The sequence below is a fragment of the Toxorhynchites rutilus genome, chromosome 3, assembly GCF_029784135.1.
Source record: "Toxorhynchites rutilus septentrionalis strain SRP chromosome 3, ASM2978413v1, whole genome shotgun sequence".
NCBI lineage: Eukaryota > Metazoa > Arthropoda > Insecta > Diptera > Culicidae > Toxorhynchites > Toxorhynchites rutilus.
Genome location: NC_073746.1, coordinates 213,509,747 through 213,535,436, shown reverse-complemented (window position 1 = coordinate 213,535,436; position 25,690 = coordinate 213,509,747). Strand labels below are relative to the sequence as shown.

At 41.3% G+C, this 25,690-nt stretch overlaps 1 protein-coding gene across 3 annotated transcripts in view; it reads left to right on the top strand.

Annotated features, from left to right (window-relative positions):
- The window catches only part of LOC129775760 (mothers against decapentaplegic homolog 4), a 29,944-nt gene extending 8,231 nt beyond the window's left edge, over positions 1-21,713 (top strand). The window contains exons 2-9 of one of the 3 annotated variants that reach the window (XM_055780839.1): positions 4,134-4,390; positions 4,459-4,633; positions 4,691-4,873; positions 4,959-5,144; positions 12,606-13,299; positions 20,071-20,239; positions 20,302-20,425; positions 20,496-21,713. In XM_055780839.1, coding sequence (XP_055636814.1) covers positions 4,134-4,390; positions 4,459-4,633; positions 4,691-4,873; positions 4,959-5,144; positions 12,606-13,299; positions 20,071-20,239; positions 20,302-20,425; positions 20,496-20,707 — 2,000 coding nt within the window. In that variant the 3' untranslated portion in view covers positions 20,708-21,713. Of the gene's footprint in view, positions 1-4,133; positions 4,391-4,458; positions 4,634-4,690; positions 4,874-4,958; positions 5,145-12,593; positions 13,300-20,070; positions 20,240-20,301; positions 20,426-20,495 lie in introns of all 3 variants that reach the window. The other 2 variants (XM_055780838.1, XM_055780840.1) reach the window with 2 other exon arrangements.
- The last annotated feature ends 3,977 nt before the right edge of the window (positions 21,714-25,690 follow it).

Below are 25,690 nucleotides of genomic sequence, written 5' to 3'. Positions count from 1 at the left end.
AAAAGCTTGACGTTGCTTCCGGAAAATGGTAAGAACTTCTCGTCGCCAAAATTGTTAAGTTCTTCCAAAGAATGAAATTAATTTTTAATGTTAAGAGCTTGATTTGTTTCGACTTCTCTGTTTGGTGGTTGGAACTAAACTCTAACTTTTTTCATTTTGTTACTGTCGTACCATGGCTACAAATCATGGCCTACCTAACGGTATGATTTTGCGTATGCCAATGGTACACCAAGCTTCACCAGGTAATTCGTTGTTCATTTTCCTTTGGTTCATCACCTTTGGAGTTCTCGAAAGACAGAGACAACAACAAACCCGTACCTAAGAGAACTATGTCGTGCATTTTTACAAATTACAAGATTCCGAGTATCTTTGATGGTGTCTTCGTCCTGGCGGAATGTAAATAAGTTCATCACTCTCAGTTCATGTACGTTACTCTCAGAATACGCATTTCAGCGAAACAGTTCAACGATATGAAAAAATATGGTCTTTTATTGATAAATACGGAGTACACGTAAGGAGCGACAAGATTGAAATTCGATGAAAATGCACAGCAGATTTCATTCATTTTTGATTATATTGTATTTTCAGAAATATTCATTTTATGTGTCCACGTGGACATTATCTAAACCCCCTCCTCCCTCACCGTGGACAAGCGTGGACATTTTTGTACCCTCTACCCCCCATAAAGTTGTCCACGTGGTATGTGGACAGCCCCTTATGAAGAGCTTAAATGGGCAGTATCCTCTGCGTAGAACGAGATTCACACTACAACATTGCGCATTGAGAACTAAAGATGACCTACGAATTAGAAACTTATTGTAATTCATGTGAAATTGACGTTAATTATATCATATCTCGGGAAACTCAGAAAAACGGAGTGGTTCTATAGTTATGAAACGCAGTGTAGAGGGAAATGAAAAAGATGCCGCTCGAGATCAACCTTCACTGGTCAGTGGAATTTCTGATTGTGTGCTGAAGAGTGAGCTGAGGAAATGGGAAGGCCGGGAGGTGATGGTCAATTGGATTGGCTTAACAACTTAACCAGTCAAAAGAAATTATCACGCCGAGTGTTAAAGTTACTCTGCAATTACTAAGTCGTCGATCAGGATCCTAAACTTCCTAAAACAAGTTATTACTGATTGCTATCTCTCTCGCTATTGCTTTGAGTCTACTACTTCCTCAATAAGCAGTAAATAGCAAGAAGTGCAATATAAAAATAATTGAAGAAACATTCAACACCCAGTTCAAAAAATATCCTATACAAAAAAGTGGTCACTGGTGTAGTTTAATTGAGGATTATACGAGAAACTTCAAGTTGTTGGAGGAACGATGCAGCAAACATAACTGCTCATGTTCTAATGATAGTGAAGAATACTGCTACCTATGGATCACTCAGTTCGGTAGAAAGAACAGTTCGGATTCAGTTTCAGCACAACTTTTTTTTTTCGAGAATCCTGATTGACACAAAGAGCACACCGAATGACGTTTGGGAGTAGCAAACCATTCTCATTTTGCAAATTTCGGTGATTTGAGCTATAAATAGTCAATAACGTCGCCGGCCACGCCCTTACAGTCACCAGAAGAAGGGAAGGAATGTTAGTATGATGTTCGCGGCCAGAAAGGTCGCCTCTATAGTGTGGCTCCCTTGCGATTATCACTATTCGGCAAATCGAGACTTCGAATAGGGATTCGTTAAGTTGGCAAATCAGGCCATTTGTACATTACAATCATGTGATACGAGTCCTACGAGTCAGCTCCTACATAATCTGTATGCACTACTTTGCTTTGCTATAGGTATTTGCTGTCTTGGCGCACTTGGTACATGAGCGAACAACCTGCATGGCTTGCTCGTCGACTGCAGGTCAGCAGAAGTCGTTACTCCCCTACGGAGGAACGTTCGTCGTACAACAGACAGTTGGAAACCACTTGTCTTCACATTGGTAATATTGTTGCATCTGAGTTAAACTGAAGTTGGATTTGTGTGGAACCCAACCAGATTGTACGTACTATGCCACCTGTGTGAGAAGTGAATCGGGCCATATTGAAGATAACAAAAGATTTTCATCTGCTTCAGCTCAATCGATGCGATCACGTACTCCTCGTTCGGCCGAATGTGAGTGTTGATCAGACTAGATAGAATATCTTCGTATCCGAAAATCTCCATTTGGATACAAATACCACGAGCGGAGAGCGACCAATGGTGCGCTCGAATTGAACAGTTTATATTTTCACATTAGGCTCTTCATACTCCAGTGTCTCTCACGCAAAGATGTAAAGTGTTCATACATGTGATACGTTGCGGAACTACGGCTGGTGTATTATCATCATTCCTGTACATGTCATACGAAGGATAAGGTCCATCCAACGTGTGAAACCAACTTCTTCACGCTCCTGTACCTCTGTCACGGGGAGTATACCCGTAGAAGGCTCGACCTGGGCTTGTGGTTCGAAAGTTCCGCTTCTTTTGTAGGAGCATTGTACCACTGCGACCATTAGTTTGATCTATTGTAGTGAAAAGTTCCCCTATCTAGTCGCTCTATGTTTTTAGGGACTCCCCCATCATCTAAGGTTTCAGTATATCCCAGTCCAACCCAGTATGGTTCAGATAATGGGAGGATGTGGCTCCATTGTGTCATGCCCAGCGAACGTACTGCTACAAAGGGGAATGCTAGTAGCTGATTAGACACCTGACTCATCCTCAGTTCATCGTCATCCTTCGATCAGAGTGCGTGGTTCAGTGATTGAGTGATATTGCTTCCACTGAAACATACCCAGCGGGCTTAAAGCTACATCAGGGGTTGGTAGTAGCTAAAGATTCTTCTGTTTTTGTACGTGTTACATCATTTGATAGGGAAACAATTATTTACTGTGCCAGTGCCCTGCTACGACACAGTAAGGACAAAATAAGGTAACCCCCCGACTTCTTTTGTGACAGAAAATTTCATTAACCCCTTCGGCCATACATCTCTCGGCACGGTTCGCCTTTCCCTGTGATTGGGGTTACTTGTATGGTTTTACAGAGATTGGCGTCAATAACTATAAAGCGGCTCATAGAGTTGCTCAATGTTTTCATGTTTCCAATCGTTAATCGAGGCTGAGGCTGAAATCCGCTGCGTGCCTTCGTTTTGTGCGGGATCCAGACTGCACGATATATTGAGGAGTGTTGTGCTGTTTTGTTTTGCGAAATCATACATTTCCCAAGACCAAACGTAGTGTGGTCACAGCAACGTAGTGATTGAAATACATGGAGCAGAGCGGGTAATTCGATGGATTATAGGGATCCTAAGTCTGTGATCGACCTTAATTTTAGATTTTTTGAATTGAGGATTACCGAATCTGAACAAAATATATTGGAACGTGACCGTGGACGATTGCCGTCTGTTAAATCTAACCAATAACTTAATGTAATGTAACCTGAATTGCACAACAAGTCATCCATACATCGATCTTTCGATGCACTCTTGGGCACTGTTACAGGGAAAGAGTTTTTCTAACAACAACTTTTTCATGGGACCATGTGACCAGTCTGACGCATATCTCAGATTACTCTGCAAATGTCAAGCTCTACGTTTGTGGGAATCCAGAATGAATGATGCGCGAACTGCTTTGAAAACAAATAATTTTGCCTTCGATTTAAGATACGGTTCTAGCTGAAACGGAAATATAAGTAACCAATGAATACAATGGCGAATAAAAGACATATTCTACCCTTGACTTGTCGCGCTGTTCAAATCCGTTGAAAAGTCAGCATAAAAGTGCTATTTGGTTTCCACACAATCACGATCGGTGTTTCATCTTCATAGACATAATTGTCTCAGCTCAAACGTTTTGATATTCTATCCTCCTAGATCTTGTATGGTTTCTCATCGAACACTGGTCGAGATACTTTTTATTTGGTCCAAAGAGAAGTTCTTGCCCTCTACAGAAAACAGGGACCTGAACGATTGACAATCTGTAGTTGCGATATCTGATTAGATTAGTGGGTGAGAATGCCACCAAACCTTAGAAAAATGTGTTGCGTTGTAAAGCTATTGAATGCTTTTATGATATTCAACGATATGTTTTATCAAGATGCTAATACTAGATCCGCGTTGTCGTATTTCAATCGTTTTTTTTCTTCTCTTACGATTTAGTCGTTCGTGATATGTCCTCTATGCCCAGCACTGCACCAACCAGTGCCGACGCCTGTCTAAGCATAGTTCACTCGCTGATGTGCCATCGGCAGGGAGGAGAAAGCGAAGGATTTGCCAAACGAGCTATCGAATCGCTGGTTAAGAAGTTGAAAGAGAAACGCGATGAGCTGGACTCCCTCATCACAGCCATCACCACAAACGGAGCACATCCCAGCAAATGTGTCACAATTCAGCGAACACTCGACGGTCGTTTACAGGTAGTATTTATGTAATTGTTATGCGTAATCTATACATTCACGCTTTATTATTTGTTTTATCGTATCAGGTTGCTGGACGCAAAGGTTTCCCACACGTAATATATGCCCGTATATGGCGATGGCCTGATTTACACAAAAACGAATTAAAGCATGTCAAATACTGCCAGTTTGCATTCGATCTGAAATGCGACTCTGTCTGTGTGAACCCATACCATTATGAGCGCGTTGTATCTCCAGGAATTGGTAATACTAAAATCTTGCAAAAGTTAATATCAGGAAAATTAATGTGGCTCCCTGTAGATCTTTCAGGCTTAACTCTGCAAACAGGGCCAAGTCGTCTAATCAAGGACGAGTACACTCCTGGTTCGGTTGTCTCAGGATCAATGGACATCGACGGAAGTGAGATAGGAACGATCCAACATCACCCTTCTCTGGTACCTGGATCCGCGTATGGTGGAATGGGAATGCATCAGCAAGTGCCAGGCAAGTCATTCATCGCATGTAAAAATTAATCTTTTGTTTTTTCTGTTTGTTTATTATTATTATTTTTTTCGTTTATTACAATTAGACCCCTCACAAATGGGTAGCATGTTTCCCCCGCCTACGGGAAGTGGCCCTCGTCCAATACCAAAAATGGAACCCTCCGAACAAAGCCGTAACAGCAACGGTAGTTGGATGAGCAGTCAGGGTTCATCGACGTCATCTGCTGCCAGCTCTGTTCCTCATAGCAGGCTTTCGTCATCATTGCCGCATTGTAAGAAAATAAACCCCTCTATTTTCCCAACTAACGATAATGTGGATCATGCTTCCTTGGTATCCTTCTTTTTGATCATTATCAGATTGTAAATCTTTCGATTCATTCGTCTCCGATTTCATAGAGAAACTTCACCTTTCCGACGCAGTATTACTTGTGTCATTTTTTCAATTAACTTTTTCGAGATGTCGATGCCACATATTACGTCTTGATTGTATTATTAATGGCATGTTCATACGTGCATATCGTACACACGTAAATAAGAACATTTCAAGACAGATACGTTATGAACTGAGCTTAGGCCTTTAGAATTTCTGCCCTAAAATAATGTAATGTGCGATGTAAATATTGTTTAGTCTGTCTTCCGTACCGTCTGGACCCATAAGTGGGTCAATAATGTTTCTTTTGTTGTATATGTAAAGAGAAAAAATGAGTAGACGTCTCAAACCGGTACGACCAACATTTCTTGAATCGCCCCCGATCCAGACATATGAATTTTCACACATATAATCATTCAGAGGTCGTTCAGGCCTCGCTGTGGAGCTCTTCGAGGAAGGTCCTGAAATGTTTATAGAGTGTATGCACTGGTTGATAATCGGAATCTAGGACAAGGAACAGCTATCGAAGGAGTTGAAAGAAGTGGTAATCTGTTCCATCTATAAAAACAGTAACAAGGTTGGATTGTGAGAGCACTCTTCAGGATCCTGATGGTCCAGATTTATGCCTGGTTGCTCGACGACGGACCGCATTTTTACACTGTGGCAGATCCTCCAAATGTGCCGCGAATATTAAGGACTTACGCACAATTTACTCGTCGATTTCAAAGCCGCATGCGATACAGTTATGAACAACCATAGATGAACACGGCTTTCTTCGAAAACTAACAAGACTGATTCAGGCAACGATGAACGGTGTGCGGATCCCAGACAATCTGTCAGAATCGTCTGAGACTAAAAAGGGACTTCGACAAGGCAATGGACTCTCATGTCTGCTCTTCAAATCGCACTGGAAGATGTTACGCAGAATGTTGGCTTCAACGTTTGGGGCACGATTTTCAACAATTTCAGACAGTTTATCTGTTTGAGCATATCGGGAGAACACATGCGATGGTTGCGGATTTGTATACCCGACTGAAACACGAAGCGGGTCTGATTGGGCTTGGGAGCGTTGTAGCCGCGGGTGACGAGTTATTTGGCAAACAAGATATACCCATTCGTCACAGAGATTCCTGCCTGGAATAAGACCGGTGAAGTTCTGACCCTTCGAGTGTTGACTTGGGCCAGCCGTACTGTACGTAGCATTGGACTTGGCGGAGTACTGGATCTGTTTAGATGCTTTACAAAAAGACTGTGAAATTGAGAGGCAACACTTTAACTGTATTAGTTATTACTAACCTAAGATCCTCTTCCAAGTTGAGGCTCACGAGCATGTAGTTTCTACCGGGCTTGATGTGCTGATCAACCAATCGAGCGAGCAAGTCTGCGTTCCCGCTCTTCTCGTTGGACATATATTCGATTCCGAAGTCGTGTTGTCTGAAGAGCGTTTTATGGGACTTCGTGATGGCGAAGATGATGGATCTCGTTCGGACTGACTGTAACATTTTTCTGCAATCATAAGGGTTCTGGATGCGTTTTGAATACCCTTAACAGTGTTATCTGTGGCTGTGACTGATGATAACACGACGTTCAACGGGAGAAGCGCAGAAACAACGATTCTGCATGAACCAGTCGAACACTTTTGGCAATTCCGGACACCAGCGTCTTTACAATATGGTCTGATTCACAATTATTCTCCAATTAACTCAGTTCGTGACTACTCGCGCTCACCATGTCCAGTTCCACTTGGTCCAACCATCTTGTGAGCGTTATATACAGGGAATATTTCGCACGATTGCTAGGTCTATTTGACCTCAAGTGTTTGTGGAGACCATAGTATGTACGACCAGTGTTGCCACACGTACAGATTTATCTGGAACTAGCTGACCCGGCAAACTTCGTCCCGCCCAAAATTTATTTTTTGTTATCACATCCACGTTTTCTTACCAAGGTTCATGGGTCCAATCGCAGAACTGTTCGTTGATTGATCTTCTAACCTACCCTTTAAATTTATTTTTTACTATAAAATTTCAGTACTTCTACCAAAACTCAACATTATGATATCAGATTATTTTCAGAAACAATTCTCGTGCATTTTTCATTCACTTGCAAGTAACACGTTTCTCCATTACATGGCATAAATGTTTGATACAGAAGGTATGATAGAATGAAGACAGCCCTAAATCGGACAATTCCTTTCTCGAGTTTTGCTCTTATCAACACATTCGGCGATCCATTTTTATTTATATAGATAGAAGACGATATAGGAGTGCGTTTTATCACATTAAAATCCATTGACACTTTCGAACAAAGACCAATTGGGGATATGCGAATTAAATTTTCCGAATGTTCGCATTTACCTTCAAAGTTTTCAGAAAATTTTCAAATGTCATACTTGGTTGGAATATGTTTGGTTGAAATATGTGTATTATGTTTATGGGACCCCTTCTCCATTCCAGAGGAGGGAGGGGTGTCATACCATTATAGAAAAAATTCTCGTATCCAAAAATCCTCACATCTCAAATTTGGCTCCATTTGTTTGATAAGTTCACGAGTTATGCAGAAGTTTGTGTATCATTTGTATGGCAGCCATTTGCCATTAGAAAGGGAGTAGGTGTGCCAAACCACTATAGAAACATTAATTGTTCTCTAAAACCACCATATGCAAATTTTTGTTTAATTTGCTTGATTATTTCTCGATTTATGCACACTTCCCCCTTAGAGAGGGGGAGGAGTGTCTTACCACCACTGAAACATTTATTGTACCCTTAAACCTCCACATGTCAAATTTGGTATCGTTTGCTTTAATACTTCTCGCTACGTTTGCTTATCAGATTCTATGATTCGTATTTGAAGGTATTTGAATTTCCTTTATGTCACCTCTCACGGCAATTCGACCTTTTCTAAATTTGTTGATAACGGCAGGAAGCGAAGTGAGTAAATTAGGACCTTTTAATAGATTCGTATTTAACGACTGTCCATCGACAACCGCCGCTGCGTCCCAAAATTAACGCACCTTACTAGGCTTTTTGGGATTGAGGACCACATTTGATGGCAAATAGACCCTTGTCCAGCTCATCGTTGAAGGCTTTATGACAGTAACCTTTCTTTTGATAGTCCCTAATTTGATCAAGAATATTTTGCTGCAACCAGGGTTGCCAACTATTATTTTCAAAAATCAAGAAGAATGTAAATAAAAATCAGGAGAAATCAGGACAGCTCAGTTTGTGTTATCCGGAAAGTTCGAACCGATTTTTGGAAACACGAACGTATGATCTCTATAGGCAAACATACATTTATTCAAGTTTATGTGCACAGTTTTGTTCCACGATCTTTCGCCATCTTCCACATAGTTTTTAATTTTACCTTGAATATGTTCGGTTTCTCGTCGAAAGCTGTTTTATAAAAATTAAAAAAAAGATACTTTCTATGCTGTTCATAGTGTCGAAGTTCATGTGCTTGAGAGAACTACGCAGGACCTTAACCTGTGATAATCTGATGTTGCAATATCTGGTTAGTTTAGCTGACTCCAACATAAATTGTCGTGTAGTCAAAGAGCCTTAAAATTTGGCGTTGCTCTGATGGAACACGACGACTATTACATTCACTTATTCTAGAAGTTCCTTTAGTTTGTTGCGTGCAATAGTTGTGGGAATTTATCGACTGTTTGATTAGTAGAAGCTCATAATGGAGCTTCTTGAATGGCGTTAACGTTCCCTGTGGAACTTTTGCCATCTCAACGTTTGCATTAACTAGTGTCATTTATTAATACTCAGTTGAGATTTCTTAAGCCAAATAACACGCCATGAATGTATTCCGAGGGGCAAGCTCTAGAATACGCGTGACCACAGTGCAAGTCGAAGGAAATTTCTCTGACGAAAAATCCCCCGGCCAGAACAGGAATCGAACCCGAACACCCGGCATGATAATGTGAGACGCTAACCACTCGGCCATGGGTGCACTAATGGAGCTACGAGAATAATGAATAAGTTCAGCTTCGAGGTCAATGTCGAAAGATGATGCTAATGATGATGAGTTTTTATGGAAATATCAGGAAATGTACAGACAAAGTTGTAAAGTAAGAATTAGGACTACGTTTTTTAAGTATTCAAAAAACAACGAGTAGTTATTTTCATTCAAAATATAACGATTGAAACTGCCTTTGGGCGTTCTAATCTGACAGAGTATCTTTCTTTCCGGCCAACTTGAGGCTTCAATAAATGTCGACAGTGTATCTTCGATAAAGCGAATCGCTTTGGAATATATAGATAATAAACAAAAAAAGATTGAATAAGGAATAGAGAGCTTTTTTATGTAGGCTATTATGATAATTTCCAACCAGGAAAACTTCGTATATTTATTTCAATTTCATTCCAATAAAGCAAAAAGTAAAAAATCAGCAAAAATCAGGATCATTTAAGAAAAATCAGGCAAAATTGGGTGTTTGTCAGGATATCAGGGAACGTGTCAAAAAGTCTGGGAAATCCTGAAAAATCAGGAAGGTTAGCATTTCTAGTTGCAACTCAGGGTTTTTTGACAATCTATTCTCTAGCGCCTTCATCCGTTTAAATGCCGTAAAGTAACTACAATCTGGGAAGGTTGGATTGTCATGCTCCCGGATCAATCCCGCCTTGAAGCGGTCACCTATGAGTTTTTTGTACGTTCTAAAATTTCTCGTGCTCGAATTATCTGGTCCAACTCTGGTGGCGATACGCCAGAAATTCCACCTTCATCTAGTTTATACTGTATTTGGAACAAGTCATGTATATCTTGACTACTGATCGCCTGAATAACATGATTAACATACGCTTTTTTTTCCAAAATATATATTTTTATCAAGGCTCATATGGCGTTAGCCTCACGGGGCCGGGAGTCCAATACTTTGACAATTTTTCTTATTATCTATGTTAGTAATATGTAACCGATTACTCGCGGTTGGCTCGAGGTTAGTATTACAAGTGTTTTCGTAATTGGGATGTTGTTGTCTCCAATGCTCTGTACGTGTGCCCGACACGGGATACTTCCTATTGGGATGCAGCTGACCATTAATCAGCAACGCCCCCCTAGTATGTAACCCATATCTAGCGTGGTGCATCTTTCTCGACTCGAGGAATCCAGGATAGAATGGTCACTAGCCGGCGCAATCATCAGTTCGTGTAGAGTTGTCATGAGCGGTACAACCTTTGGCTCTTGTTGAATGTTCAGTGGACTGCACAACCTTTGGTCCGTGTATCTGTAAAGAGTGTGTGTATGTATTGCCGCGACTAAGTAAAAGTTTATCGATCGGATAGTAGGGATATGAAACGGGGACACAACGAAGGAAACATCATTAAACGTTGACTTCGGCGTTTCTGAGGAACAGGTATAGATGAAGCAGAAGATCAGGATCACGGCTTTGATGATATTCGTTTTGCCTACGGACCATAGTTCCTATATGAGATTTAAGAGGCGCGAATCTGTTCTGTTCTTATTTTTTAAGGGACTTTAACCCGAAGGTCATTCGTCCCTGAAGAGGCGCGAATCACTTTGTGATCAGTTATAGGAGTACCATGCAAATGCTCGTAACGCTCAATGATTTCCTGGAAACGTGGACGTTGTTGTGGTCCTACCAATTCTTTCACCGTCCGAACTGCGGAAAGTGAATATTTAACTGCCGAATTCCTGGCAGAAATAGAAAGTTTCAGCCTTCCGAAATCGTTTTCATAACGCTTTGTATTTGCTGTCCACATATCCACATCAGTGGCTCGGGAACACCTGTAGCATTTAGCTGATCTGCGACTTCACTCTCTGTCAGGGTTGTGGATGCCCCTTCATCCAAAAATGCAATGGAATCAACTGCAGCTTTGCCATAATAAAGTGTAATTGGAATGGTTCGAAATATCACAGAACGTTCTGCGCATGTGTACTTGTGTTTTTCCCACCTTGCCTACTCTATGGAGTAATGAATGATGCCCTCCTTTGCAGTTCCTCACATTGGAGCGTACGTTGTAAGTGCATTTGCTTTTACCGTACTCACACAAGCACAAATGACAAAGCTTGTTAGTTTCAACGATTTTAAACCTTTCCTGAAGATTCAACTTGACGAAATAGTCACAAAATCTCACCTTATGGTCTGTTCTTTTACATGCATGGTCGTTTACTTATATGAATTTGATTATAATCGCTTTTAGTTTCCTGGCTACGTGTGTTATGAGTATGGACACACTCTTTTTTCTTACTTTGGGACTTCCCCTTTCTATACTGATTTTATCACCAGTTTCAAATTCAACTACTTCAGATACTTCAGACCAGAGGCGACGCGTGACCAAGTGAGCTACCTGTTCAATCAACAATGGTTTGTGTATTTTCTATCGTTTCCATCGGTTTCGTTCATCAAAAAACTTCGAACCTCAAATCTCATTTTTACGCAAGGCAGCGCATGAGTAGTAGTAATCGCTTCATACATAGATGACTGAATTTTGCCCAGTCGCACTTAATAGCGCTGTCACTCAAGCAAGTGTGTTCTTCATGAGCATGATTAATTGACCCGGAAGATGAAGCTCTGGTTATGCTGGCCTATGTTTCCTGGAAAAGACGACCATCTTAGTTTTCTACGTGGAAAACTCAACAGCTCAGGTAGACAAATTGTTTAAAGTACATTGTAAGGGTCATTGCAGGTCAGACAATTGTCGATATCGCTTGCGTGAACGTTTTCCAAAAGTAGGCTCAAACATAAGTCCTGGGAATTGAAATGTCCGAACACTAGGGGTATGCTTCTTTGGAATAATTAATTACGTCCACTCAGTTTAAGGTCCAAATCACAAGAGACTGACTCCGGCCGGTGTTTATTCGTAAGACTCAAACCGTTCAACCCAACTTATTGTTCTCTCTCTCTTTCTCTCTCTCTTCCTCTTTCTCAATACACATTCTCGTAACTCTGATAGGGTTTGGTTTTTTTTTCCAATTTTGTTTAGTTTTCGTCTTTTGTTCATGAGGTGCCTACTTGTTGATTACACATTGAAAACTACCACAATACACAATGCAACAGTAATTGGATATAAGAGATCGTTATGAGAGTGGAAAAACTAGAAGTTACTTCTTCTTATCTGACACAACTACTATTGTTGTAGATTTTAATAAACCTTTTGGTGCTGCGAGGATATTGTATCGCAGCAGTAAATACACTTTTGTGTTGCGTTCAGTTGCTCCCAATCTATTCTTAATGTGGCTGGGATCGGTTCAATGTTGCACGGTTGTGTCGGAATCAATTTTTTAAATCCAAAGCGGACATCGTAGATCCCAATTTCTAGTTTTTATTCATTCAATCAAAGCTTCGCTATTTCCAGCACTAATAGAATTCAATATCTTTCAATAGCCTCTGTTTTAGGTACTCAGGTTGGTTTGCCGAGTAGCGCAGGACTTCGTCCACCTCAACCATCCCAAGCGCAAGGACCGACAACACAACCTAACCCGCAAATGGCAAATGGTGGCAACGGCCTGATTGGTTCGCTTCCGACCGATCCCCACTTAGGGCAAAATCTTGGTGTTCAAGGTTCACAACAGAATGCGTACGTAGTTCAAGCGTCCAATAGTCAGCAACAACCTCAGCAGCAACCGCAACAACAATCACAACCACAGCAATCACAACAGCAACAGCAGCAGCAGTCTTCCGGCCAAGGACAATACAATCAACATCAAACAGGAGCGGCTACTTGGGCTGGTTCCAATACACTCACATACACACAATCAATTCAACCTCCGGCACCGGATGCTCGATCTCACTCTGGTCATCCCCAGTACTGGCAACAGGGCAGCGGAACAGGTGGTATAAGTGGAACAAACTCGGGACAAATGCAGGAATTGCCAGGGCAACATCGTCTACTCTCGAGACAGCCGGCTCCAGAATACTGGTGCTCGGTAGCGTACTTTGAGCTAGATACTCAGGTCGGTGAAATGTTCAAAGTACCCTCAAATCGTCCGAACGTCACCGTGGATGGATATGTCGACCCGTCCGGTGGTAATCGTTTTTGCTTGGGAGCTCTCAGTAATGTTCATCGGACGGAGCAGAGCGAAAAGGCGAGGTGGGTAGAAATTCGATCAACAGTTTTTATGTTTATTAGTTTTAACACAATCCTCTTTTTAATATTATGTGCTCTTTGGTTCCCTGCATCAATTTGAAGATCATATACCGTGATGTACCCTTATATTGCTCAGCTAAGACAATATATTAGGTTGAGGAAGAAGTAATCCATTATTTTCTTGGTAGCTGGCTTTAGTGATCAATATCTCGCGTAACATCGATCATACGAGGGTCGTTCAAAAAATAAGTTTCAGTGCCCTTAGAAATCGCAGAAAAATAAAGTTAGGACAAAAAACAATGTGATTTTCGTAATCTACGTTTTATTTTCTATTTTTCTACATAATCGCCGTAACGTTTGAGGCATTTTTCATAGCGTGGCACGAGTTTTTCTAGAAACGTCCAGAATTTGCCAACAGAAGAGATGTTGTGTTCTACATATAAGGACAACGCAAGGCCACACAACTATGGGAGCTTGATTGGTATGTTTTAATGCATCTACCATATAGTCCGGACCTGGCACCCAGCGGTTAACACATTTTTCTCGAGTTGCAAAACTTCCTAAATGATAAAAAATTGGAATCAAGAGAAGATTGTAAAATCTATTGCTAGATTTTTTTGCCAATAAGAACAAGTCTTCTTAAAAGTGGCATTATGAAGCTACTTTTCGAATGGAAACAAATTTTATAACAAAACGGTGCATATTTGACCCAAATCCGCAAATCCGAAGCATATCAAAAAAGTTTGTTTTCTGATGAACTATTCTAGCAAATGGTTATTCTAATTGACGTGACGAATGAATACAAATCTGCCTCTTCATTCAACCTGACTTCAATTCACCACTACTACTCCTACTCCTGACATGAATCTCTTTGCCCGCGTACACAATCTTATTTTAAAGTACATATAAAGTGAAACGAAAACTTGATTTCTGATGCAAAAAAGTAGTTACACCATTACTGGACAACTCCATTGTTTACCCATCTTGAACTCAAACATCGATACATGCATACGTGATACATGTTACATGTTACATGTTATCGTATTCATAAATTGTGAATTGTACAGTAGCCATTTGGGCGTAAAAGTATTCCTTCTGTTCTTCCATTATTCAGTTTGACCGGACAGTTGATATGATCATTGTTCTGTCATTAATAGCACAACAGTCTGATGTTTCTTGCAGAGCAGAAGAGTTTCAAGCAGAGATTGTATGGATGAAAATAGGCCAGGAATCCGGCCGTAAATCGATCTCCATCACTGATGGATGTTGCGTGAACGTAGTTATTCTATTATAACACACAAAGATGGTCAATTGAGCCAATGTGGCTACGAAGATCGCCTTGTAAACAAGTTGAATGAGTTGAAATCAATAATTGAATGAATTACAGTAGTATTAAGTCTATTCCTTTTTCGTGTTTTGGCGCCAATCTTTAGCTTTTATCTGTGCCTCACCTTGATGGGCAGGCTGGCCTTTGATTTACATGGTAGTGTTCATTATCCGATCACAATCACACTTAATGCCCTTAGCGTCGCCGCAAACTACTCGCAGATCTAAATGAATCTACAATGACACTGACTGGGCAACCGACTTCTTGATTGCCAGAGACAATCCGACCACCATTGGAAAATTCAACGAGATCATCAAGGAAGCGGCGGAATCCGCAATTCCACAAACTAAGAGTGTGCTGCCCTGTGGTCCAAGGACCTCAAAAGGGTGATCAAGAAGCGGAGGAAGTCCCTGTGTGCGACCAAGCGAATATCAATCGATAATAACGGATAAAGAATGAACAAATACCAAGAGAGCACACAAGGAAGGCGAAGCTGGACAGTTGGGTTGGTATTCTTGAATCCATCCACAATCCACAATCCAAATCCACAAATCCAAATCTTGCGAGCGATCGAACAAATAACAAACATGCTAGGGGAATATTTTGTGGGATTGTACTCAATCTTCGGATATGACCCTGAGTTTATTCGGTGACAGTGAGTGGACACTAGTTATGAGAGTAGCTCCGTGGTCTCGGTGAATTATTCTGATAAACTCTACAACATGAATTTTTCCATCAATGATCTTTCCGTCGCCCTGCGTTCCGTTAGAATAGAGTCCTCTGGCCCCATAACGTTGGCTACAAAATGCTCAAACAGTACGTTGAGATGGTAGCCATGGGTCTGGGAAAGGCATATCATCGTACGAGGATCCCGCTAGTTCGGAAAACGCTGACAGACTTCGTTCCATCGACAGAAATATCTGTTCATCCTCGATGTCACTGAATGCTCAAGCCGCAAATATCACCTTTCATTACGTCCTGGTGAAATTTTCGTTGGTCATAAAACCATAAACCCAGTACTCGAATGTGCCGTTGCCCATTGAAGTGTGTGCCGTTGTGCCGTTGCTAATAAGCGGCACAAAAATGGGACCGGGCTAGAAACAAACTAGAAAAACTTCCACACGAACACGCACTCACACTCTGAATGGAATTTTGTCCTTTTCCACTGTCAGTTGATCGAAGACGAGCATGAATATTTCGGGTGTATGACAGTGAGATAAATGAATGTGGAAAGTAATGCAAAAACTAAATGAAACGTGACGGAGTGTCGGTTTCATGTAATTTAGTTCGGTTCATTTGTTATGAGCTGCGGAATATTGGTGATTGAATTTTATGTTGCCTCAGTATCAGCAAAATAAATATGAGAATTTTTGTTGTGATCATAGCATTCAGTGAATTATGTAACGCATAGTAACCTTATTTGTTTATCGAAATAAAATTTTCATTACTATTCTAGTCATCAACCTTACCTGACATATATTAGTTTACTCTGCAAACAAAATATGGGCCCAGGAGAACAGGCTTGAAGATAAGTTGTATCAAGCTTCTTCTTCTTATTCTTCTTATATGGCACTAACGTTCCTAGAGGAACTCCGCCGTCTCAACGTAGTATTACTTGTGTCATTTTCATTAGTACTTAGTTGAGATTTCTATGCCAAATAACACGCCTTGAATGCATTCTGAGTGGCAATCTCTAGAACACGCGTGACCACAGTGCAAGTCAGAGGAAATTTCTTTGAAGAAAAATTTCCCCGATCAGAACGGGAATTGAACCCGAACCCCCGGCATGTTAGGTTTGACGCTAACCACTCGGCCACGGGAGCACACGTATCAAGCTTAGAAGATCTGAAAACAATTTTCTTGAAGATGATGGAGCAGCTAAACAGCGATGGTGGAAGCGGAGCTAGTTAACTACTAGAAGCGGAGCTGAACTGTCGGCTACTGTAAATGGACGAATCAACACGGTCGCTCTACTGATCATGGAGAAGCTGGAAGGTCTAGAAAATTATTCTAAGTGAGCGTTCGTAATGAAAATGATGCTTATTCGTGAAGGTCCCTGGTATGCAGTTTCATCTAGAGAAGGTCAGGTAATCGACGAGGAGGCCACGATTTGTTTGACTCTGGAGACGACAAACTACAGTCTCGTCCAGGACGCAACGGATACGAAAAGGGCTTGGGAGAAGCTAAGGAACACTTTCCAAGACGACGCGCTGACAAGAAAAATCGGGTTGTTGAGCAAGCTAACATCGATTCGTTTAGACGACTGCGGTAGTGTGAAATCGTACGTTGGCTGGCTGCTTTATTGCTGATGGGCTCCCTGACCACTATGAGCCGATGATTATGCGACTTGAGGCCTCGGGCAATCGGTTAACATCAGACGCGGTGGAGGCGAATATTCTACAAGACGTGAAGCTACAGAATGGACCCAAGAAAGTGGCAGAGACGGTGCATTGTACGCAAATCCGAAAGCAAAACGGCGTGGTGGCAATAACAATTCGAAGAAAAAGGACGAGACGTGCCACATTTGCAAGAAGCATTTTGTAGCAAAGTGTCATCAGAAGCTAAATTTACCAAAAACGTTTGGTAAAGCTTTGTGCAGCATTTTTGCGATGGGCGAGGTCAGCAACAAGGAGTAGTACTTTGATTCCGGTGCCACGTGCCACATGGCTCGTAGAGATGATTTCATTCAGCAGCAGCAAATGGCGCACGCGAAAGGTACTACGAACAACGGAAGCGTCAAACAGAGAGTTTCCGAAAGTTCTGAAAACGGACAATGGGACCGAATATAGAAATTCATTCTTCAGACGCAGCATGTTGAAAGATGGCATGCGTTTCGAAAAGGCTTATCCGTACACGCCTGAGCAAAACGGTGTTGCGGAAAGATGAAACGGACACTCATTGAGAAGACCAGAATCATGCTGAACGGGTCGCGTCAACCTGAGCAATTTTGGGCAGAGGCGGTTTCAACAGCAGCGTACCTTATCAACAGAAGCCTGACGAGGTCACTCGCAACGACGCCAGAAGAAGCTTGGACCGGTAAGAAGCCCGATCTGCGACATTTGCGGACTTTCGTAAGGATTGTTAGGACTCGTTCACGTTCCAAAGCAAAGCAAGAAGAAGTTTGACGCAAAATCCCTGAAAGTTATATTAGTGGGATACGCCGATGGTACCAAGGGTACCGAGTGTACGATCCAGTCAAGCGTGATATACGGATTAGTCGCGACATAATTGTGGTTCAGGAGGGAGAATCGCAAAGTCTTGTGGAACTTAGAGTGTTGATCCCCTTTGAGTTCCACAAGACCACAAGACAAATGCAGTTCATGGAATAATATTCAGTGGAAGAGCCAAATGCCAGCGATGAGCTACAGCCGTTCGTGGAACCGGTTGTCAACACCGGCGATGGTGCTGGAGTCCTCACTGAAGAAGAAAATTGACACGTTCGACAGCGACTCAAGTGATCCTGAGTATCTGGATGGCTGCAACGAACCTGCGCTCCCGTCACAATTTATGGTAATTGTTTAGGCGCAGCGGGCGCAGAATTCCTTCTCTAGATGAAAGCGCAGACAAGTATTCAGATTTTGTTACGTATAGTTCGTTTCCTGGCGAAGTTGTCACACCAGCCCTCACCGATGATCTCCGAAAAAACGTTCGATGATCCTCAAAGCTACGAGGAGGCACTTAAAGGACCGGATCGCGAGCAGTGGATCACGGCCATGCGTGAGCAGCTTTGTAGGTGAACGGAACGTGGGAAATCACCAATCTTCTGAACGACAGAAAGTCAATCAGAAACAAATGGGACTTTAAGACGAAACGAGGACCGACTGGTGACATCGAGCGGTACAAGGCACGTCTGGTTATCAAAGCGTGTTAGCAGCGGCCAGGAATCGATTACGACGGACTGTATTCTCCGGTGGTACAATATTCCACAATCCGATATCTTCTGGCGCTGGCAGTTAAACATGATATTTATAAACGATACCAAGACAAAGCGGAAGTTAAAATCGTTCCTTCGTGACCGCTTCGAAATGAACGACCTTGGCGAAGTGAGTTTCTGCCTAAGACTGAGGATCATACGAGATCGGAAGGAAAGAAAACTGTGAGTAAATCTAGAGCACTACTTTGACAGCATTTTACAAGGTTCAAAATGGAGAACTGTAACTCGGTATCTACACCAGCGGAGAGGAGTGTTAAGTTGGACAAATCAATGTCACCGACAACGTCGGACGAGATCCGAGATGAAGGAAGTTCCTTACCAGGAGGCAGTGGGTTGTCTCACCTATCTGGCGCAAGCAACACGACCGGATATAAGCTTCACGATAAACCAAGTCAGCCAATTCACCACGAATCCTGGACGAATCCACTGGAACGCTGTCAAGCGTATCATGCGATATCTGCGAGGAACAAAATCGAGTCGGCTCATATATCATACTCAAGGGAGCCATAGATTTGATTGGATAAACCCTGCCGATTGGGAAAGAGAGGCGGATACCATGAAATCCATCACGAGATACGTTTTCACGTTCATGGAAGGAGATGTGTCGTGGAACGTTAAACTGCAATTGACCGTTGCGCTGTCCTCGTGCGAAACGGTACACATTGCGCTTTCCCGCACAATATAGGAAGCACTTTGGTGGCACTACTTTCAGTTACATATTTTCGGTGTGCAACAGAACCCTATCCGATGCGACAATCAATCCGCCATCTATATTACCCGGAACCAAGGATACAATCCCCGAACCAAGCATCTGGACATCAGATACACTTTATCCGAGATGTGATGGAGCAAGCAGTAGTCAAGCTAGAATATGTGAACACGAAGCAACAACCTGCAGATGGGTTTACGAAAACTCTGGCGAAACAGAAACTAAAAGACAATAAGAAACTAATTGGATTCGTTGCTTAGGAAGGGGTGTTGTGATCATAGCAATCAGTGAATTAAGCAACGCATAGTAACGTATAATACTTTACACTGCAAAAATTTTACTACCCTGGCTTAACCCTTTCGCGTACAATGTCGAACGACACTCGTGGCGATTAGATTGTGCCAGAAACTACAACATCGAACCCCACTCGTGGTTTATCGATGTGAAATGATTCCATAGCTCCAGGCGCATAGTGTTCGTGGGAAAGCAAGGCAAGGCTCAAACAAGGCACGCACAGCGTAGTAGGGGAACGACTTGTTGTGTTCGTGTTTGGTCCATGCTGTTTGAAATTCGATAATATGACAAGGGATTTATTGTCTAATTGAGTTATACAAATTGAATGAAATTGATAGTAAGTGGTAGCTAATAGACCAAGTTATCATTTGATGCCAAAACCTTACCATATATGTACTTGCTTCCCGAAGTCTTGAAAAATTATCAAAGTTGTTCGATTTTTCGAACGCTTGGCATAAAATAGGTTAAAGTGTGATTTGATTACTATAACTGAATTCCCACCAATTTCAGATTACACATAGGCAAAGGAGTGCAGCTGGATCTGCGCGGCGAAGGGGATGTTTGGCTGAGATGTCTTAGCGATCATTCAGTATTTGTTCAGAGTTATTATTTAGATCGCGAAGCAGGGCGTACACCTGGCGATGCCGTTCACAAAATCTATCCTGCTGCCTGCATAAAGGTTTGTCAAAATGTGAAATCATTGTGGTTGCTATTCAATATTTAATATACAAATATTTCTAGGTATTCGATCTCCGACAGTGTCACTTGCAAATGCAATCACTGGCGACGAGCGCACAGAAAGCAGCACAAATGCAAGCTGCAGCGGTTGCCGGTGTATCAGGACTAGCCGTTGGTGCACCAAGAAGTATGATCCAATTATTCTGAAAAGAAAAGTTATTAGCACAACAGTCTAACGTTTCCAATATTGATAACAGACCTTTCAGCTGCTGCCGGAATCGGTGTCGATGACCTACGAAGACTTTGCATCCTGCGGTTATCATTCGTTAAGGGCTGGGGTCCTGATTATCCCAGACAATCGATCAAGGAAACACCGTGCTGGGTGGAAGTGCATCTTCATCGTGCGCTGCAGCTGTTGGACGAAGTGCTACATCAAATGCCCATAGATGGTCCCCGAGGCATAGAGTGAATTCACGCATGAACTCCATCAATTGGAATATGAATGTTTATTCCAGAACTTAATTAAGTGGATAACATTTCTTGATGCTCGTAGAATTAGAGTATACGGGAAGAGGAGTGTATGTGTATACCCGACAGTTACAATTATGTCATGCTATTTGTAGAAGACGAAAGTGCAGGTTGACCAGTTGTATATTTTGGAGGGGCAGATCATTGCTATGATTTTTTTACGCATGACCAATAAATTTGTATCAATGTTTCTTGAGATTCTCAAATCGTTACATTACAAAACCGAATCTGTTTTAGATTGGTCGCAGTTTTATCGGAAAGCGAAAAGAAGTGTGATTTGTTAGTCATTGAAATTTATATTTACAAAACTCGTATACTTAGCGCACCGAAAATATAATTCATCAGCCGAATTAATTATGTTGTTTCAGAAAATTTACCCTCGAAATTGCTTGTGTTTAGGAACACTTTGGAGAAATCTTGTGAACAACGCAAAGACATGGAACAGTTGAAATAGAAAGGAGAAAACAACCGACAAATTACTCTACCTCTAAAATGAAAATTGTAACAACAATAACACTAATATGACGATAGCATACAACAAAAAATATTTAAGTAATTTCAAGTGAATTGCAAAAGCTGAAAAAATTATATGTGCTATATATAACTTGTAGATATCATTGCAGACGTATAAAATTGCTACGAGAAGTAGAAAAGTTATTCAACGTGATTATTGATAAAAAACGGTACCTTCGGCGAAATGCGCGCTCCACTACCAAGAACACTAAATCTGCTTATAATCACCTGAATCGAACAAAGCTAACCAAATAAAGTCCTTTGTGGACAACAGAATTAATAATGACACACACAGTCTTGAAAGGAACAATGACGTAAAACAAAAATACCACAAGTGCAATCAACAAACGTAACAAACCGATGTTGATAAACTGGGAATCTTCTTTGTGAGCACATCGGAGAACGAGAAATTGTATGCTGTTAAATATAATTTGAAGCATTGTTAAATGATATATGATTTTTATTCTGCGTACAAACGTGGTTGCGCTAATCTTTCACATGTCCCTTCCTACTGATTCGCATCTTCGCATTCAATTGGAAATGTTTTTTTGCTTCTTCCAGCAGTTTCTCTGTCAACATAAATAAAAAAAATTATAGGAGGTTATGTCCAAGATACAACCACATTGTTGACGTAGAACTACGCTGTTATTTCGTTCAAATGGTTTGTTAATGACTTCGGATATTATTTTAGAATTGCAGCATGCAATGACGATTTTAGAAATAACTGTTGAGTAGAATGATTTCATCGCCTTAAAATGGTTTTTTATTGACGTAGGACTACGTCTAACCGGAAGATATAGGGGGTGAAATGAAAATCTAGGCACTGAACAATTAGGAAAAAATGCAAGATTTGGAACGCTTATAACTCGAGCATTTCTCAATAGATCGCAAAGTTTTGACGTAGGACTACGTCTTTCATTTCTATACCGGGGTGTAAAATCAAAGTTTCGAAAACGAAAGCGTTACGCCGGAGACCGAGATTTTGAGCGTTAATAGCTCCTAAACAACTGAACGAAATGGTATGATAAACACTTCATTCGAAGGATAAAATGTCTACGCGTTATATACTTGTTACTTTTTGATCCAAAAACTTGTTTCAATAGTCTTAAAATTGCTTTCAAAACAGGCTATTGAAATCACCAATCGGTATATAAGCGAGCGGCGCTCGGAAATCCACTCAGTTCTAATTGAACAGCGATTGGAGCATGTTGTCGCTGTTGCGGTGAAGCTCTTTATTTATCATGAAAGCGCGGATGAACGGTGTCACCAAGAGCCTGTTTGTGCACCCTAGGCCAGAAGGGAATCTATCAGGAGGAGAGTGATGCCACAAACGGTTCCCTGGGAAGACATCGCTACACACACATACACGCGCGGCTATTAACAGGTGGTTATCGAGTTGGCATTAACCACTGGTGGGCTTCCAGTATCGAGGAAAATGTGGAAATATCTAATCGTTACTGAAAATAATCTGCCAGTTCCTCTGGGAATTTTCAAAATATATTCATGTGAAAGAGTTTAATTGAATGTTTTCTATCCATGTAACACTGTGACCAAATATGTTTCAATCAAGTGCTATTAACAGGTGGTTATCGAGTTGGCATTAACCACTGGTGGGCTTCCAGTATCGAGGAAAATGTGGAAATATCTAATCGTTACTGAAAATAATCTGCCAGTTCCTTTGGGAATTTTCAAAATATATTCATGTGAAAGAGTTTAATTGAATGTTTTCTATCCATGTAACACTGTGATCAAATACATTTGGTTTTGTGGTTTTTCAATCAATCGCAATTAACAGGATAGCTTCAGAAGATTATTCTTCCCCATCAGTAGGATATTTCCGTATCCAATATTGTATGCGCCCGCAATCGATTATTGCTCAGTCGCCGAAAGTTCCGAGCTCAGAGAGTTCATTCCCCTCTAGTTTGCCTTCCAAATTGCCATCGTAAACCACACCTTCTCTCGATTCAATCACACACAAAAAGCATACTTAAGCGATATTCTGGTGGTGAGACACATTCATTTTTCGTGAGGACATCGACAAGACAACATCGTTGCCTAACGTGCTGGAGGAGGTGGACGGCGAAGGATCGACACATACACGCGCAGAACTCTTTCCGTTTGGATGCCATTCAGCATCGAGAAAGTTCCGTAAAGATCTAATCATTGCTGGAAAATAATCTGCCAGTTCCTTTGGGCATTTTCAAAATATATTCATGTGAATGAGTTTATTTGAATGTTTTCTTTCCATGTAACACTGTGACCAAATATGTTTCAATCAAGTGCTATTAACAGGTGGTTATCGAGTTGGCATTAACCACTGGTGGGCTTCCAGTATCGAGGAAAATGTGGAAATAACTAATCGTTACTTAAAATAATCTGCCAGTTCCTCTGGGAATTTTCAAAATATATTCATGTGAAAGAGTTTAATTGAATGTTTTCTATCCATGTAACACTGTGACCAAATATGTTTCAATCAAGTGCTATTAACAGGTGGTTATCGAGTTGGCATTAACCACTGATGGGCTTCCAGTATCGAGGAAAATGTGGAAATATCTAATCGTTACTGAAAATAATCTGCCAGTTCCTTTGGGCATTTTCAAAATATATTCATGTGAATGAGTTTATTTGAATGTTTTCTTTCCATGTAACACTGTGATCAAATACATTTGGTTTTGTGGTTTTTCAATCAATCGCAATTAACAGGATAGCTTCAGAAGATTATTCTTCCCCATCAGTAGGATATTTCCGTATCCAATATTGTATGCGCCCGCAATCGATTATTGCTCAGTCGCCGAAAGTTCCGAGCTCAGAGAGTTCATTCCCCTCTAGTTTGCCTTCCAAATTGCCATCGTAAACCACACCTTCTCTCGATTCAATCACACACAAAAAGCATACTTAAGCGATATTCTGGTGGTGAGACACATTCATTTTTCGTGAGAACATCGACAAGACAACATCGTTGCCTAACGTGCTGGAGGAGGTGGACGGCGAAGGATCGACACATACACGCGCAGAACTCTTTCCGTTTGGATGCCATTCAGCATCGAGAAAGTTCCGGAAAGATCTAATCATTGCTGGAAAATAATCTGCCAGTTCCTTTGGGAATTTTCAAAATATATTCATGTGAAAGAGTTTAATTGAATGTTTTCTATCCATGTAACACTGTGACCAAATATGTTTCAATCAAGTGCTATTAACAGGTGGTTATCGAGTTGGCATTAACCACTGGTGGGCTTCCAGTATCGAGGAAAATGTGGAAATATCTAATCGTTACTGAAAATAATCTGCCAGTTCCTTTGGGAATTTTCAAAATATATTCATGTTAAAGAGTTTATTTGAATGTTTTCTTTCCATGTAACACTGTGATCAAATACATTTGGGTTTGTGATTTGTCAATCAAGTACAGTTAGCATGTTAGCTTCTGAAGATTATTCTTCAGAACAAGGTTTTTCGTATCCTATTTTGGATGCATAAAACCTTGTGCCTCCAACGTTACGCTCTCGTTTTCGAAGTCTCCCAAATATTCATTCATTCATTCATTCAGAATGGATTTAGATTCAACTTCACATAATGATCTCTAAAACAACGATAGTCCTACGTCACCCTTGCGATTATACCATAGATATAACCCACTTCCTGTTTTTTGCATCAATTGATAGAAAATATATCTACGCATCTATCATAATGAATAACATTTCATTTTTCTTGAGATAAATAATTGAATAATTGTGAAATATCAAGCATTGTCCAAATGCACTATGTGCCCATTTTTGATTGGTCCATTTTGTGCTCCTCAAATCGTACCGACCAAAACGGGCAACCAGAGCAGCAGCGAAATAGAATGTAGCACGATTAGAAAGGAAAAAGAATAAAATGAACGAAACATTGGTCGCAGTCTCACACATGCGTAATTCTCGAGCCAGCCAGTCAGCTTAAAAATCCCCGCTCCGCTGCCGTAACGATCATTCTCATTCAAACCGTACACCACATCGGTTTGCATCACAACACATCAACAAACCAACCCAAGTAACCATGTCTGTCCATGGCAAAGGAGGAAAAGTGAAGGGAAAGGCAAAATCCCGCTCGAACCGTGTTGGTCTGGAGTTCCCCGCAAGGGTAGCTAGGCCGAGCGCGTTAGTACCAGTGCACCAGTCCACCTAGCCGGCGTTATATAGTTTCAGCCGCCGAAGTGATCGAGTTAGCTGGCAAAGCTGCTCGCGACGATAAGAAAACCCGCATTCGAAACAGAACACATTCGGTTCGGTGGACATCAAGATAACAGGCAGTTGCAGCGAGTGGCGAGTGGCAAACGCAATCGCAAAACGGCAGCATGTAGCAGAAGAAAATTTTTTGTTCTTTATACAATCTGCTTTGGTGGCAAATCCAGAACAAGGCGACATCGAGGGCGTTC